We start from the raw sequence: 15,906 nt of genomic DNA on the forward strand, positions 1-15,906 counted from the left end.
AGGAATATACTATTACAACCCCCTCCCTTTCCCATACCCAATGAAGTTATCTATAGACATTTACCGCTAAGCATGCCCATTTGTCTGAGATACAGTTTGAAGCTAACATTTTTTCTCTCTATTACTTCTTCCGATACTAAAGTATTTAAGGTAAACCTATAAGAGGTAAAGCTCAGTAAAAGCAGTTCCTTTTTGTCTCAAATTCAAATTATATGTAAATCCTTACATTTTAGTTAGCTTCAGAAAATAGTCACAGAACTATTTGTTTTTATTAAGAACAAATCACAAACAAATTCATATACATTTTACATAGGTCTGCCAATCATAACAGTTACTAGCACATAATGAATTAGGAAAGGAAGTACAAGAATAAAGTGTTCAGAAATTTCTTACTTAGCTAACTTTAGAAGTTCCAGGTGTCAGATTGTGGTTTTTGCCCCACTGCTATATTAGAAACAATTCTATGTTACAGCTGTCTCTACAGTGTACCAAAGTAGTAAAGAATATATTTTTTTAATTAGGTATTTTCCTCGTTTACATTTAAGAATATTTTTATGGTTACATAAATCATGGTTTCATTGTTTCTTTATCTCAAATGATTCAACAGAAACCAATGGCTCAATAAGAGTCCCCAAACTTTCCTGTCACATGGGAAATAGCCCATATAGTTCAATAGATTTTAAAATTTGCTTTTAAAAACCTTCCATATCAGCAAGGTCTGGCCAACAAATGGGATTATTATATTATAGGCTTGTTCATTGAAGATAACTAGTAACTCTAGAAAGTTAGACCTCATAGCTTGAATAAGTCAAGCCAGTTGCCCCCTTGAACTGATAGATTCCAATGATGAGGATTAAAATAGATATGTCTCTGCTTCAAGAAAGAAAACCGAAGCCAAAGTAGACCTAACCATGCCTTCACTAAAGCCTCTGACTGCAGAAATATCAGAGTGAACTTTCTTCACCTCTAAAAGAGCTTTCTTTCACAGTGGTCACTACGTAAGTGCTTCTTAATTATAATAGTTTTTGAGGCTGGAGAGCTGCCTCATGGAAAGAGTGCTTTTTATATTCATGTGGAGGGCCTGGCTTTGATTTGTAGCATCCACCTGATGGCTCATAACCATCAATAACTACAGTTCCTACGAGTCTGACATTCTCTTCTGACTTCTAAGGGTACAAAAAAGGAAGATAGTGTACATATATGCATTCAGGAAAAAGAAAACACCCATACATATAATATCAATAAATTAAAAACAAACACATAAAGCAATAATAGCCCAAAGAGCTTAACAAAAGCACCCCCAAAGACTAAGCTGTTTATCAAATGGTAACTGCTCTATAAGGTTCAAAAGAACCACAAATTCCTCAAGAACAACAACAACAAACAAACAAACTGAAAAACAAAACTTAAGGTGTACCAACTGGGGAGAAACTTCTCAAGTTTTTGAAGAAACCAAGACAAAGTCCAAATACTTGTTTTTTCTGCAAACAAAGTAAAGATAAAAACCAACAGACATTTAAATGTGGACAGGGAAAGCCCATGAATCCTCAACCCTATACAAATAACTATAGGAACCTGAGGAATGCTGGGAGCAAGAGAAAGTCTGCTCTAGGGAAGAGCACACCAACTGGCCATCCAATAATACCAAATGGTCAGCCTTGAAGGCATATATACAAATAACACTATAGAGCAGGTTTCATACATACACACACACACACACACACACACACACACACACACACACCAGCAATTCATGGAAAAAAGAGGCCATGAATTTGAAAGATGGCAGAGGAGTATATGTATGTTCTTTAGACCTTTCCTCTGGGAACATATGTCTTCTTTAGCATTAGTCGCACTGAGAATATCTTAGTGAATTTAACAGATTAGATTCAAGATGTGGTTGACCAAAGTACATTAAATCTGTGTTAAAAGATATTTATGCAAATAATTACATGATGAATTATGAATAGATGTGTTGAATTGTAATCCTATCCAAAAAATAGAATGTGCTAAAATAAAAAGCCATTATGAAAGTACTGTTGATCCTCTTCTTAACCATGGTGATGCATGCAATAGGATTCTGTTTGCCTATAAAAGATCCCTTTTCAGAATTTGCCTGAAAAGACCGTTTGTTTTTCATTTGCCCACAGATGTTCTCTTCAAACTCCATTCTCCCGTCTTTTGGATGAAGAAGTGGGGGTTGGTAATTTGGGTCATTCTTATCCTGAAAATTTCAGAAGTACTTATTTTAATTGTAGAAGAAAATGACAGTTTCTGTATTGCATTTTGAAAGCTCAGCTACTATTAAATTCTTCTCAAGTTGCAAATTACTGCACTTATGGAAAAATTTGCAATCAAAATACTCTCTTGTTGCAATATAGCAACTTTCTTTCACTGTAATTTTCCACAAAGTTCCAAGATTTCTTCGTGACTAGCCAAGCCAATACCATCCTTCATCTACATAAGAAAAGAAGGTGCTTAGCAATTTGAAGTACTTGGATAAATGACAACTACTTCTACAATTCAGTTTCTCAAATAAACAAATAAACAAAATTATTTGAAGTTTTAAATATTTTAGAAAGTAAAAGACTTTCTTTCTTACTAATTATTATATTTTGGCAGTAAAAGAGTATGAGTAAGTGGAGTATGAGCTACAAGTACTAAGCACTACATCAAAAATCGATCAGAAATTGCCCAGCACGTAACTGGGCTGCTGCTGGTGGTGATGCTCACTGATGAAATACATGAAGTAGAAGAGGTGAAACACAGGGAGTGGAAGATATAACGCTGACCTAACAGATGCTTCAGTTCAGCAGTTCTCTCGGCTGCTCATGAATCTAACCAGTTTTTACTTAATAAAAACTAAGTTTATTTGAGTCATTAATCTTGACTCAAAATCTGTGCTTTGAAAACATTATGAATGAGGACCCAGATAAGAATAAAGTGACAGTTGAGCTAAGTCTACATGCCCTTTAAAGTACTTAGATTAGGCAAAGTATATGGTTCCTAAGAAGAATAACTTGTTTTCTAGCTTCCACAGGAAAGAACGTGACTGAATCTTATGCAATATCCTACCATGTAAATCTTTTTTTTACTTATTATACTTGTAAGGTATGGAGAAGAGGAGTGATTAATGAATACTAATAAGAATTACCCCATTGGAAAATAGAAATCATTATTCTGCGATCATAATAGATATTTATCTACTGAGGGATTATTCTGTATTAGGCACCATATTGGAAACTTTCTGTAAGTTATCAATTTTCATTCTTAATAAAACTAAACAAAACCAACAACGACAACAACAACCAACTGTAAAGAGGTTATCATTGACAACGTAGTAAGGAAGAGAAAACGGAGACAACATGGTAGACTGCTTCTTCAGGATTACAAAAGTAAGGGCAGAGTCAAATTCAATTCTATGTCCGCCAACTCTGTGCTCCTAACTACCACACACATTACTGCCTTGAAAGTAAGCATTCTATTTAAAGGAGAAGAAAATTGTCACAAATGTCAGAAAATGACACAAGGCATTCATCTATGATTGCATTCTGACACATGATACAAGTTCACTGTTATGTGGAAAGAAAGGGCTTTTATAAATTGGAAAGGGGAATAATTTCATGTTAGTGGAGATAATTTAAATCGGTAACAGCTATATCCAAGTTTATGCTTCATCAATTTATTTAGAAAGTTACATTGCTCTGTGGGTCAGAAAGGATGACTTACACTTCTTTCACGACACAAAAGGTCATGTTAACATCTCAGTTTTGTAAATGAGACTGAACTTAAGGTATGAAAGGTCCTAAAACTCAGCCGAAGTAGACAGTTATGATACTGTAGCCACACTTGATCTTAAACCTATTAATTGTGTTAAACGAAATCTGCAGTTTAAAAACCTCATGCCAATACAGGAATGAGGACTCATAGATCCAAACAAGAGCCTACATTTGTACTAGTTCTTTATGCTGGAGAAACCTCTTGGAGTTCATTCACCATTATGCAATCTTTTCACTAGCGCCATTCCTAATTAATTAAAAATCATTGAAATTACTTGGTTCAGTGTCTTATGATGTATTTTTTTGCCTACTGTAGTACTGTTTATTAAGGCAGAAACCATTTGCTTTGGTCACTAATGAATCCTGAGCTACTCACACAGTACCTGTTAAAAACATGAATCAAATAGTTACTGGGCACCTGAGTGTGCAGGGAACTAAGTTACAACATTTCGCAGAAAATCTGTCAGTACCTTTTGACAACTTATCTTCAAAACATATTCACAGCTCAATTCTGTTCACGAATTTTACTTTAACATGTAGGCCTAAGCTACTCTCATTTCTCACTTGAATTGACCCCATCCTATCTTATTTTCCTACTTCAACTTTTGCCCTTGGTCCCTTCAGTCTAATTTCAATATACCAGCTGATGTGATACACTTAGAATATTTATTTTCATTAGTAATGTAATGCACAGTTCCAGTGGAGCAATACTTGAGAAGGAACCAGGACATCTGACTTGTAATTCTCCATATTGTAGTTACTATTTCTGCTCTATGACTACGGTTACATCATTAAACTCTTTAATTTTTTCTTTTTATGTGCAAGCTCAGGAATTTGAATCAGAGTCTCTTGGAATATTTCATAGACTATTAACTTTATTTGAATGTCATTTATAACTGAATGCAAATAGGAGCTAATTAGTCTCCATATAAATTTAATTACTGATGATTTAGGATTTATATACACCTGTTTCAATACCAAATGCTAGATGGTTCTTAAAAACCTGTTTAAGCTCCACTATACATGGAAATAAGACCAGCCATATTGGGTACAGTTATTCTTGGGCATCTCACTGATATGTACAGTTAACATGTATTTTATTCTGAAACAGAAGCAGAAAAACTTTAAATGGTACAAAGCAGAATTGGCAGCTCCTGTTCTTAACCCTTCTGTTACGAACACAAACGGCTGACATACAGTTATCAAAGAAATCAGGAGAGGCTTGCCAGTCTTTTGTGCCCCCCCCAAATGGGTGGGGGGAACCAAGTGATTTGACACCTTGGATCAAAAGACAAGGAAATAAGTTAGATATAAAAGGAAGTCCTCTTAATCTATGCTGCCCAACTCTTCTTTAGGCTTACTTTACGGTGTTGGTGTGATAAAAACCAAACTATGGCATCTCTCTCCATGAATGGATTGCAGATGGTGATTTTGATAACTTCAAAAAGTTTGCTCCCTTGTTTTCTTTAGAAATATTTAAAATAAATATTCTTATTTATTGGCTATTTTAATTTATTTTATTTATTTTAATTTTAATTTATTTATTTACACTGCAAATGTTATCCCCCTTCCTGGTTTCCCCTCTGCTAAAAACATATTTCTATTAAGAAAGAAACTCCAGATCAAGAAAACTAATGTCCATGGGACATTCATCAGGATAAGACCCTATCTTGGGCCATAAAACAAACTTTAATTTTAAAAGAAAAGAAATAATACAAAGTATACACTGTTGAACTTAAAAATAAAAAAAAGAGAAATCAGTATTAAAAGGAAATAAGTAAGTATCCAACTACTTGGAAAGTAAACAGCATACTTCTGAATAAACATTAGGTAAGAAAGGGAGTCTCAGGAAAATTAAACTGAATGGAAATAAAAACAGCATATGCTTAGAGGAAAAATTATAGCAATACATTCTTCTATCAGGCCAGGATATTGTTACACACCTGCAATCCTAGCACTTGGTTTCTTTTCTCTTTTCTTTTCTTTTCTTTTCTTTTCTTTTCTTTTCTTTTCTTTTCTTTTCTTTTCTTTCTTTTCTTTTCTTTTCTTTTCTTTTCTTTTCTTTCTTTTCTTTTCTTTTCTTTTCTTTTCTTTTCTTTTCTTTCTTTTACTTTCCCTTCCCTTCCCTCCCCTCCCCCCTCTCCTCTCCTTTCCTTTTATCTTCTTTTCCTTTCTTTCTTTTCTTGTTTTTTTTTTAATTTATTTTTTACACTCCATATTCCATTCCCCAGCCCTCTCTATCCACCCTCCGACTGTTCCACATCCCACACCTCCTCCCCACCCCCCACCCCATCTGACTGTTAAACTCCCTGGGGCCTCCAGTCTCTTGAGTGTTTGGTGCATCATGTGTGAATGAACACAGACCTGGAAGTCCTCTAATGTATGTGTGTTGGGGCCCTCATATCAGCTGTCCATTTGGTGGTCCAATGTTTGAGAGATCTCGGGGGGTCCAGATTAATTGAGACTGCTGGTCCTCCTATAGGATTGCCCTTCGCCTCAGCGTCTTTCAGCCTTCCCTAATTCATTCTTCTATTTTGGAACTCAATTATTTGGTATATTTAAATGCAATATTGTTGTGTATTCTTTGTAACTAAGTGATTTTTCTGCGGGTGGTAGAGGAGGAAAGCATGATTTTTCATGCTTGTTTTTTTTTTTTTTTCTGTTACAATAGGACAGGCATTGTGGAAAGGGTTTGTGTCATATTGGACTACCTCTTCTCTGGCCCACTGGTTAAAGAGAAGGCTTTTTTTTTTTGAGCCATATAATGTTTGTTCCTATTATGCTTTACAGGTGTCACAGAGTCATCTTTCAACTTGACACAAATCACCCAGGCAAAGAAAACCTTAATAGAAGAACTACCCCCATCAGTTTGGACTGTGGCCATGTGTAATAGGTATTTTCTTAATTGCTAATTAATTCAGGAGGGCTAAACTCACTCTGAAAAGTATTATCCTTAGATAGGTAGGCCTAAACTTGGCAAGCCAGTAAGCAACATTCTTCTATCATCTCTTCTATACTTCTTGTTTTGACTACCCTTGATGATGACCTATACCTTGTAAGCTGAAAGAAGCCTTCTTCCCAAGTTACTTTTGATGAATGTTTTATCATAGTTACAGAGAAGTAGACTGGAACACTATATTACAGGCCAGGTTTCCAAAATCAGGGCCAGTTTATGCAATAGGCAGGAAAAAATACTGAGAATATACTACTACACTCTACTTCAGGTTTGGAGGTCTCTAGCCTTCCCTTCCTTTAGGATTTCAAGCAGGTGAGCTGATGTATTTTTTCCAGGTTTTTTGTTTTGTTTTATAGAGAGATGAGGGTTGTGATTTCTTGGGAAGAAATGGATGTCTGAACTATATCTATTAGAATTTGTGAATCTTTAAATTCATAAAGTATTTTTATTCTCTAGTCTAACAAGTCCAGTTATAAATATATCAGTTTATGTACATAAAATGTGTACATAGGGGTACTTATAGGTATGGGAAAACAAAACCAGGTGTGGTAGCTCTGTTCTGTAACCTAGCTTTCCAAAGGCTGTTGCCAGAGGACTGCTACAAGTTCAATACTTGTAACTCCATAAAACAGAAACAACCAACAACAAAAGACAAGTCTAGAACCCTTCCTAGTATGGAGTCAAAACAATTGTTAGACTACCTGAGTCAGGGAAATACAAATAAGGTTTATTTTCAGATTTCTTCATGGTCTAGCATTCAATAAAACTGTCATATTTATAAACAATTACAGCCCAAATGTCTTTTCTCCCCCTTTAAAAAATATATCTACACCTAAGACAGTGAATCTCAATTATTTTTTTTTTCTGTGACCTGCTAAGACACATCAACAGATCCCTTGGGTCCTCATATCCCTGTGCCCATACTGTCCAGTGGGGGAAATAAGCAGTGTAAAGCAATGCAGTATTAATGTATAGGTACTGGTGTATGTGAATGCTTACAGCATCATCCTTAGACAACCGTCATAAACTATGAAGCACTACATATTAGAGGAGGAAGTTATTAACCTACAACAAACTCTAATTGTTAGTGAGGAACTCTAATGATAATTTATAATGGGAAAGAACAGCAACTAAAACAATCAGTAACTAAAAAATTCTAATGATGTATGAATGGAACCTTTTTCCTGAAAGCCATGCAAATCAGAACCATCTACACGTGTGCTTTGCTACTTTATCATGGTTGTTTGGATACCAGGTTTACAAAAAAAAAATCTCACAGAACTCAAATATTTAGGAAAATTTATTCAAGTATTATTTTATAATTTTCCAACTTAAATCTATAATTATACAGCAGGGAATGGAGGGAGGGTTCACTGGTTAAGACTAATTACTGCTCTTGCATAAGACGCAGTTTCTGTTCCCAGCATCCACATTGGGTGGCTCATAGCCACCAGTAACTCAAGTTCTAACCCCCGTGGGCCACTTACACACATGCAGGCAAAATATGTGCATACACATAAAACAAACCATGTTCTGAAGGCTAAACGAAGTATGTGAGTGTATCTGGTACATAAATAAATCTCATTCAGATTTGTCTATCAAGTTTAAAAAAAAAATCATCTAGTGCAGTGGTTCTCAGCCTGTGGGCCATGACCCCTTTGAGAATGACGTGAAAGAACCCTTTCACAGGCGCCTCACATCAGCTATCCTACAAATCAGAGATGTTTATATTATGATTCACAACAGTAGCAAAATTACAGTTATGAAGAAGGCAATGAAATAATTTCATGACCAGGAGTCACCACAACATGAAGAAATGTATTAAAGGGTTGCAGTGTTAGGAAGGTTGAGAAGCACTGATCTAATAGGTTGGTCATAGATGACAATGTTATATTTCACTTCTGCTCCTTTGAAACTCTTATTTGGTGCATAAACATAGAAAATTGAAATTACTAGTTGTCCATAAAAATCAAGGACAGGATTCTCATTTCTGGGTCAAACCCAAAGCATTAGCTCATTTCATCAGGGATAGCCCATACTTAGAATCACTGCTCTGAAGAAGTCGACTGCTGACAGATCTAGTTCTTACTACTGACTGTTGAATGAGGCTTTATCAGTTCTACTATAATTTGACTTAGTAAATATTTGGTTTTAAAATAACCAAGGCATCCATAGAAACCAGAATAAACACAAAAGGAAATATCATAATATTTAAAATAGATACTTCTCATGCTTGCATGATGCTTGGAAACCTGTCACAATTGAAGCCATTTTCTAGGTGAGTAAAGTCAAATGGAGTAAAATTAGTTGTAAACAACGGTGGGCTTGCAGATTGCTTCTTTGAACTAATCCTAATTGTCCTCTTATTTTAGTTACTGTGATCAGGAAACAATATAGTTAAGTAAGATAGCTACTAGGCAGCTTGAAATTCAGATAATTTAATAATTAATGCTTATATGCTGATTTTAGAAAACCATAGTTTTCTCTTACTCATTAGAGGACCTGTGTGAGAGGAGGACCAGGAGGTCAGGATGTGTGATTGGGATTTAAAGTAAATAAATAAATTAATGAATGAAAAATAAATTAAAAAGAAAATGGCTTTATTTACTTAAAGATTGGGATTTTAGACCCAACTCTGGTACTTTTTACCTCTATATAAAAAGATGACTCTCTGTACCTTTAGTCCTACATACAGAAATAGTATTAACAATACCAATATTATAGGGTCTATTTGAAGATTTAACAATAATCTATATGTTTCTGGTACATAAGTAATTAGGATATGTTAGCTACTATTTAGTTATAGAAGAGATAATGTATTTATCAGCTTCTCTATATTCTGTAACACTTAGACTGGAGATTGGTTGCATTTACAGATAGTGAACACTACTAGAATTGTTAAATTTCTGCTAAAGTTAGGTTTGTTTTGAAGAGTTGTTAAAATGCTAATGAAGAGTTAGAACACTGATGTTCAAACCTCAGTTCCTGGGATACCAACCCAGCCACAGAAACCTTCAACCTACAGTTTTTCCTGTCTGCAAGACATGTTGGAGTAATGGTGGTCTAGAACTTGTGGGAGTGGCCAACCAATAATGGTCCAACTTGAGGTCCACCCACAAGAGGGAGCTCACGCCTGATACTGTCGAGACCAAAGGCTGGACAGCCCAACCTAGGATAGATCCAAATACAACTGGCAAAAGCCCAATTGTCATTAAAGGGGCTTCATCCAGCAACTGATAGGAGCAGAAATAAAGACCTACAGCCAAACACTAGGTGGAGTTCAGAGAATTCCAAGGAAAATGGCAAGAAAGGGTTGTAGGAGCTAGAGGGGTCAAGAACACTACATACAGGAACATGGCTTCCATAATCAACCAAGCAGGGCTCATAGAGGTTCACTGAAGTGGCAGTCACAGAGCATATGTAGGTCTAAGCTTGGTCCTCTGCATATATGTTATCGTCGTGTAGCTTTGTGTTCTTGTGGGACTTCTAACAGTCGGAATGAGGGTTGTATCTGACCCTTTTGCTTGAGGTTGGGATCCTTTACCTCTTACCTTGTCCAGCCTTCATATGAGGATATGGGCATAGTTGTATTATAACTGTATTGGTTGATATCCTGGGAGGTCTGCTTGTTTCTGAAGGGAAATAGAGAAGGAGTGGATCTAGGGGAGAGAGGAAGTAAGGGATGCTGGGAGGAGAGGAGGGAGGGGAAACTGGTTGGGATGTAATATATGAGAGAAGATTAAACTAAAAAACTCAGGTCCATAATGTAACTACTTTTAGATATTTCTGCCTCGGCTTCTTAATCTGTAAAATGAGTTTAATACTAGTACATTCTTCATAGGTTAATGGGGATGAACTATTAATATTTATAAAGTGATTTGTATAGTGCCCTTTTCAGGTTAATTGCTTGTTAGAACGAAAGAAGAAAAAAGTAACAACTGTACACTGACCTTTTAGCTTTATAAAATATTTCCTCACAAATTTATCAGAATGGCTAAATCTACTTATTAGGAACAATATGACAGCTAAATGTTTACACATACATCTTGAAAAATAAGATGGATTACAGAAATGTTGAGATGTTAGGAAAGGACTTAACAGATTTTTAATACCTACTCAAAATCTGTTTAAAAAAACTATATTTAAAATTACATTATGAAAGTATACCAGCATGGTACATGGATACATAATCAGATTTTTACCCATTCTGGTATATGCATATAGATTTTAATTAATTAATTAAGTTAGTTAATTTGTTGCACTTATAATGAAGCAGCATGTTGTTATTTACATATTGTACTAAGCAAAAGTTTATACTCTGATTTCTTTTTGGGGGTGGGGTGGTGTAGTCCTGGCTGTCCTGGAACTCACTGTGTAGACCAGGCTGGCCTTGAACTCAGATATACTCCTGCCTCTGCCTCCCAAGTACTGGGATTAAAGGCGTGCGCCACCAGTGCCTGGCTCTGATTTTTTTCCTAATATACCTCACTAAATAATGCCCTTTGGAAAGGTAGAAACATTTTGTTCTCCTCTAAGATTGAAAGATGAGATTCAGGGCAATCCAATTAATCTTTATCTTCATAAAGGATTCTTAATACATTTAGATTTCATAATACATACAACCCTGCCTATCTTTCTTTGTGTGCTCTAAGATCAGCTAACAATGTGTGCATTTTCAGACACAGAATTTACCTAATTTACCTACAAGTAAAAATAATGTTAGCAATTAGAAAAAATGTTCAGCTGATGACGTGGGCATAGTGGGGTGTCTGTAATAAGGTAACCAAGCAGGGAAGAAGCAAGGACTGGATGGAACTAAAGTTCTGCACTACAGTATAAAAGGTATGGTGTGACAAAAACTCATCTTGCTGCCATCCCTGGGACTATAGTAATAGTACATGAGGAAAAGATCTCTTTCCAAGTTGAAAATAGGTGAAATGCACTAACATTGGAGTTCACTGTCACTTACTTATAAGTGGAGTTATTCACTACAACTTACAAGGTATTATAGTACTATAAAATTCTGATATAATCCTGCTATTAAATTAACACATTTTAAATCAGAAGGCAAACACCTTTAGACAGTATAGAATTCGTACTATAGCAGAGATAATGTTCTATGATACTCAATATTTAATCTTCCCCTTATGTTCTATTGTACCAAAAACATCCATGGTTTATAAGAATCAGGAAAAATGAAGATGATCATTTTGTCATGAAAGTGATTAAGTTACATATTGGTACTGACCTTGTATTTTTGAAGAAACTATAACATAAAGAAAATTTCTTTCATTTTAAAATGAGCCTCTAGAAATGGAATTACTCAACAAACAAATGCTCTTTGGAAAAGTGGCAACAATTTCTAAACCTAGGTAATATGCAATATTCTTAGCATTTTTACTTCGTTTTCATTGACTCCCTTTTGTCAATTCTTCAAAAATTCCCACCTTCATTCTTTATTTTCTTTTCCTAGTGCACACAAGTCTTTCCATGCAAAACATAAGGAACACACTATGTATATAAGTATGTGTTTGACCGATCATCACTCTTCTAATGCTAGATCCCAACTTCCTACCAGCTAACCTACTTGAAATCAAAGTGGCCTCTTGATATCCCTCCAGCTTCATCTCTAACTAACAATTCTGCTCATGAATAGGGTGTCTGTCTCTCATCTTGGGAACTTTGTATACGCTGCTATTTATAATTAAAACCAGACTGTTTAGGAAGTTCATTGATTAGATGGCTCTTCTCAATTGTGATAACAAAAGTGGACCCATTCACAGGTATCGAAGGATACTGTTTTTAGGTTTCCTTCAGATGTTGCTGGGAAGAATAATGATTTACCAGCTACTTAATGGGTTATGATGGTACATTCAAGTCTCTTGTACAGGAAGAGACATGGGATATGGACCTGGGAGAAAGTAAGTTAGGCACTGAAGCTAATGAAACTCTAATCAACATAATGAAAAACAGTTTTTCTAATCTAGTGTTATGAGAATAGGAATGATAACTCAAGATATTGACTCTGAGAAACAGTTCAAGTACAAATTTATTAACTCTTTCACATCTTGTATACTGAGATGGTATACCTTTTAACAATATTGTAGATTTGATACTTTGAACATTAAGTTCCATTTGTTCACCTACTAACTGAAGGTCTTGTAATCTTTACATGTTCATATGTGTACCCTTGTGTGTGAGCTTGTGCATGTACATCTGTAGAAGCCAGAGGTTCACTTTGGGTGGGTGTCTTCCTTTGTCATTCTCCCCCTTATTTTTAGAGGTAAGGCTAAACTAGCTGTAGCAAGCCAAGGAGGTCATCTGTCTCCACGCCTCCTCTGTGCTGGGGTTACACGTGTGCTTCACCATGCTTGACTTTAGGTGCTAGGGATCTGAACTCTGGTCCCATGACTTTAGTGACTGAGCAACCTCTTCAGCTTCGTGTGGTCTATTTTTAATGGTTCTTAAGTGGAAGCTACACTTCTATTGTTAAAAGCAAACTTTATTTAGCCAAAGTAGTAGAAGACATGTTGATGCTTTAAGAGAATATTATGATTAATAGGATTTTCAGCTTCCACATGGCTAATGTTCTGGTTCCTCACCATCCATCTGGCATGGATTTAATGGCCCTGGCTTTGACCTCTCAAGTAATATTCTTTCATTAGAAAGCTACTACATGCCAATGTGATCATATGTTTTCAGCTCAAATTCATCAATAAACTCTTGATTATTGTAGGAGTCTCAAAACTCCTGTGATGATTAGCATTCACTTTGTCACTCGGCTCAGCCGCTGCCCAGAATGAAGGTTTTTCTTAGTCTCCTTGAAGTGGAAGACTACTTTTCCTGTTGCTTCTATACCTTTTGCATCCTCCCATATATAACTTAAATTAAATTGGCAATCTCAGTATACAATGCTGTGCTTTTGCATATGAACTTGTGTGTGTGTGCATATGTATATGTCAAAGTCAAAGGCTGACTTCGGATATTTTCTTCTTCCTGTCTCCTCCTTAATTTAAAACACGCATGCATTCATTCATTCATTCATTCAATGTGGATGGTGTTTTGTGGGCACTTATGTTTATGTGCCATGTATGTGCCTGGTGCCTGCAGAGGCAAGAAAAGAGTATTGAAATCCCTGGAACTGGAGTTGCAGAAGGCTGTCAGCCTCCATGTGGGTACGAGGAATTTATGCCTCATTTTCTCGAAGAGCAGTCAGTGCTTTTGAACACGGAGATATGTTTTTAGCCCCTTCACCTTACTTTTGCAAGAAGGTCACCCAGTAAATGTGGAACAACCGATTCAGTTGGGTTAGCTAACTAGTCACTTCTGAGTATCCTCTCGTGTCTTCCTCCCCAGCACTAGGAATAAAGGCAAGCACCGCTATGCCTAACTTTTTCCTATGTGCTGGGGATGGAAACTTGGTCCTCACACTTGTGCAGCAAACCTGTTTCCAAATGAATCAGGTCCCCAGCCCCGATGCAGTCAGTTCTTTGTTTTCCCGGTTTTACTAGCACATAGTGGATGCTCCTTTTAAGGAAGAGTCATGAAATACTAAACATTCTATTTCTAATGCTGATTTCTAAAGCTGCCCAAGCACCGTGTATTAAAATACAAATGAGTAATTACCTAATTACTGTTCTCTGTTACTATTGTGCCTATTAAGTTATTTCAATAAGAGAGAGGTTTCTATTAAATATGAATATTTTGATCAAATGAACAAATCAATCTTCAATAATTTTATTTCAGTTTCTAAATTCTAATGTTAGAATATTTTATAAAAACTGGATTTTATGAACTAAAGTAATTTGCCTTGCAAGAAAGTAAATTAATTTAAAAACTTTTTGAGTTTACTTACATGGTACAGTGTGGTTTCTGGCACTGGTGTGCCCATGATGTCTTGTCTCAATGCATCCATTTGCAAACTAGGCAGCAATGAGTAGTGGGCTGGGCTATTACTCTTATCACCCTTCTTTTTTGACTTCTTCCCTGTGTCTTTTTTGCTGTTTCTCTGAAACATGTATTCTTCTTGAGCAATTTTTTCATTGCTCATGTATCGAAGTAGAGAGTTTTCTACATAAAAAGAGAAATATACTGATATAAATATGCAAATATTTGAAATGTACCATTCTTTCCAAATTGTGCTATAAGATTTCATTTCAGTACTTTAACTTATAAAATATGCAGTAACAATACAGTAGGACTTAATTATTTGGAACAAGACAATAAGACATATTTTTGGGTTATTTCTTCTGTTTTTCCCTCTGAAGATTTAACATCAAAATCACCTGTAGAACTTAAATTTGAATGGATGGACCTTACAGTTTGAAGCAAGTTTCTCAGAAAGATTTTCCTATACCTTAATGACAATGTATAGCCTGCAACATTTTAGGTAGCACTCTTGGAGAAGTTGAAGTCCATGTTATAAACTTAGTTCATAGATTCTTTCCTTAAATCAGTAGTCAGCTTTTAGTAGTTAATATATGAATTTCTCCCAGGATGTCACTATTATAAGAAGTCCCAAAGAATAACTTAGAGATGGCATATGATAAACATTTACTTTTTTTCTTGATTTATTCGATTAAACTATAATAAGATTAGATACTAAACTTTGATATGGAATTAACACATAAATGTAAAGAAAACTGAAAGTGTTCTTGAACTTCTCAACATTTTGGAAAGGCTCACTCCGCAAAACATATGTTAAGAAGACTAATGAAGCAGACATTAGCTTGCTTGCCTATGTGATCTGTGGATGTTTTACAGTTCACTGGGTAGAAATGATAAGTAAACGGCTCAACCATACCATAAAGGAAGCTTAGTCAACCATACCATGAAGGAACAATTTCGGTTTGGTTATCCATCTACATTTTATGGCTCTCTCCTGCAAGTGGAAGTAGCAGTATCAACAGCCATAGCTACACTTGGTTAAAGTCTACTAAGCCATGAAGATTTCACTTACTTCGGGTAGGTACTTCAAAAGTAGCCCAGTCCCGTGTAAGGGAAGAACAGTGAACAGCAAATAGAATAGAGAAAACACAAAGCACCCTTTCCCTCCACTTCTCTATGGTTACTGTTAAGAGTCACTGGTCCAGTTTCCATTATACATCTGCTTTACACCTATGTGCTTCAGTGCTCCTTACGAGATTTCATTGAACAACAGGGTTTCACAAA

The 15,906-nt window shown here is 35.7% G+C and overlaps 1 protein-coding gene across 7 annotated transcripts in view; it reads right to left on the reverse strand.

Moving 5' to 3' along the window:
- The window catches only part of Cnksr2 (connector enhancer of kinase suppressor of Ras 2), a 223,029-nt gene that overhangs the window by 52,378 nt on the left and 154,745 nt on the right, over positions 1-15,906 (reverse strand). For all 7 annotated transcript variants that reach the window (XM_017318507.2, XM_006528861.4, NM_001310719.1 and 4 more), the window contains one exon: positions 14,591-14,805. In XM_017318507.2, the coding sequence (XP_017173996.1) occupies positions 14,591-14,805 (215 nt within the window). The remainder of the gene's footprint in view (positions 1-14,590; positions 14,806-15,906) is intronic.

The sequence above is a fragment of the Mus musculus genome, chromosome X, assembly GCF_000001635.26.
Source record: "Mus musculus strain C57BL/6J chromosome X, GRCm38.p6 C57BL/6J".
NCBI classification, from domain to species: domain Eukaryota; kingdom Metazoa; phylum Chordata; class Mammalia; order Rodentia; family Muridae; genus Mus; species Mus musculus.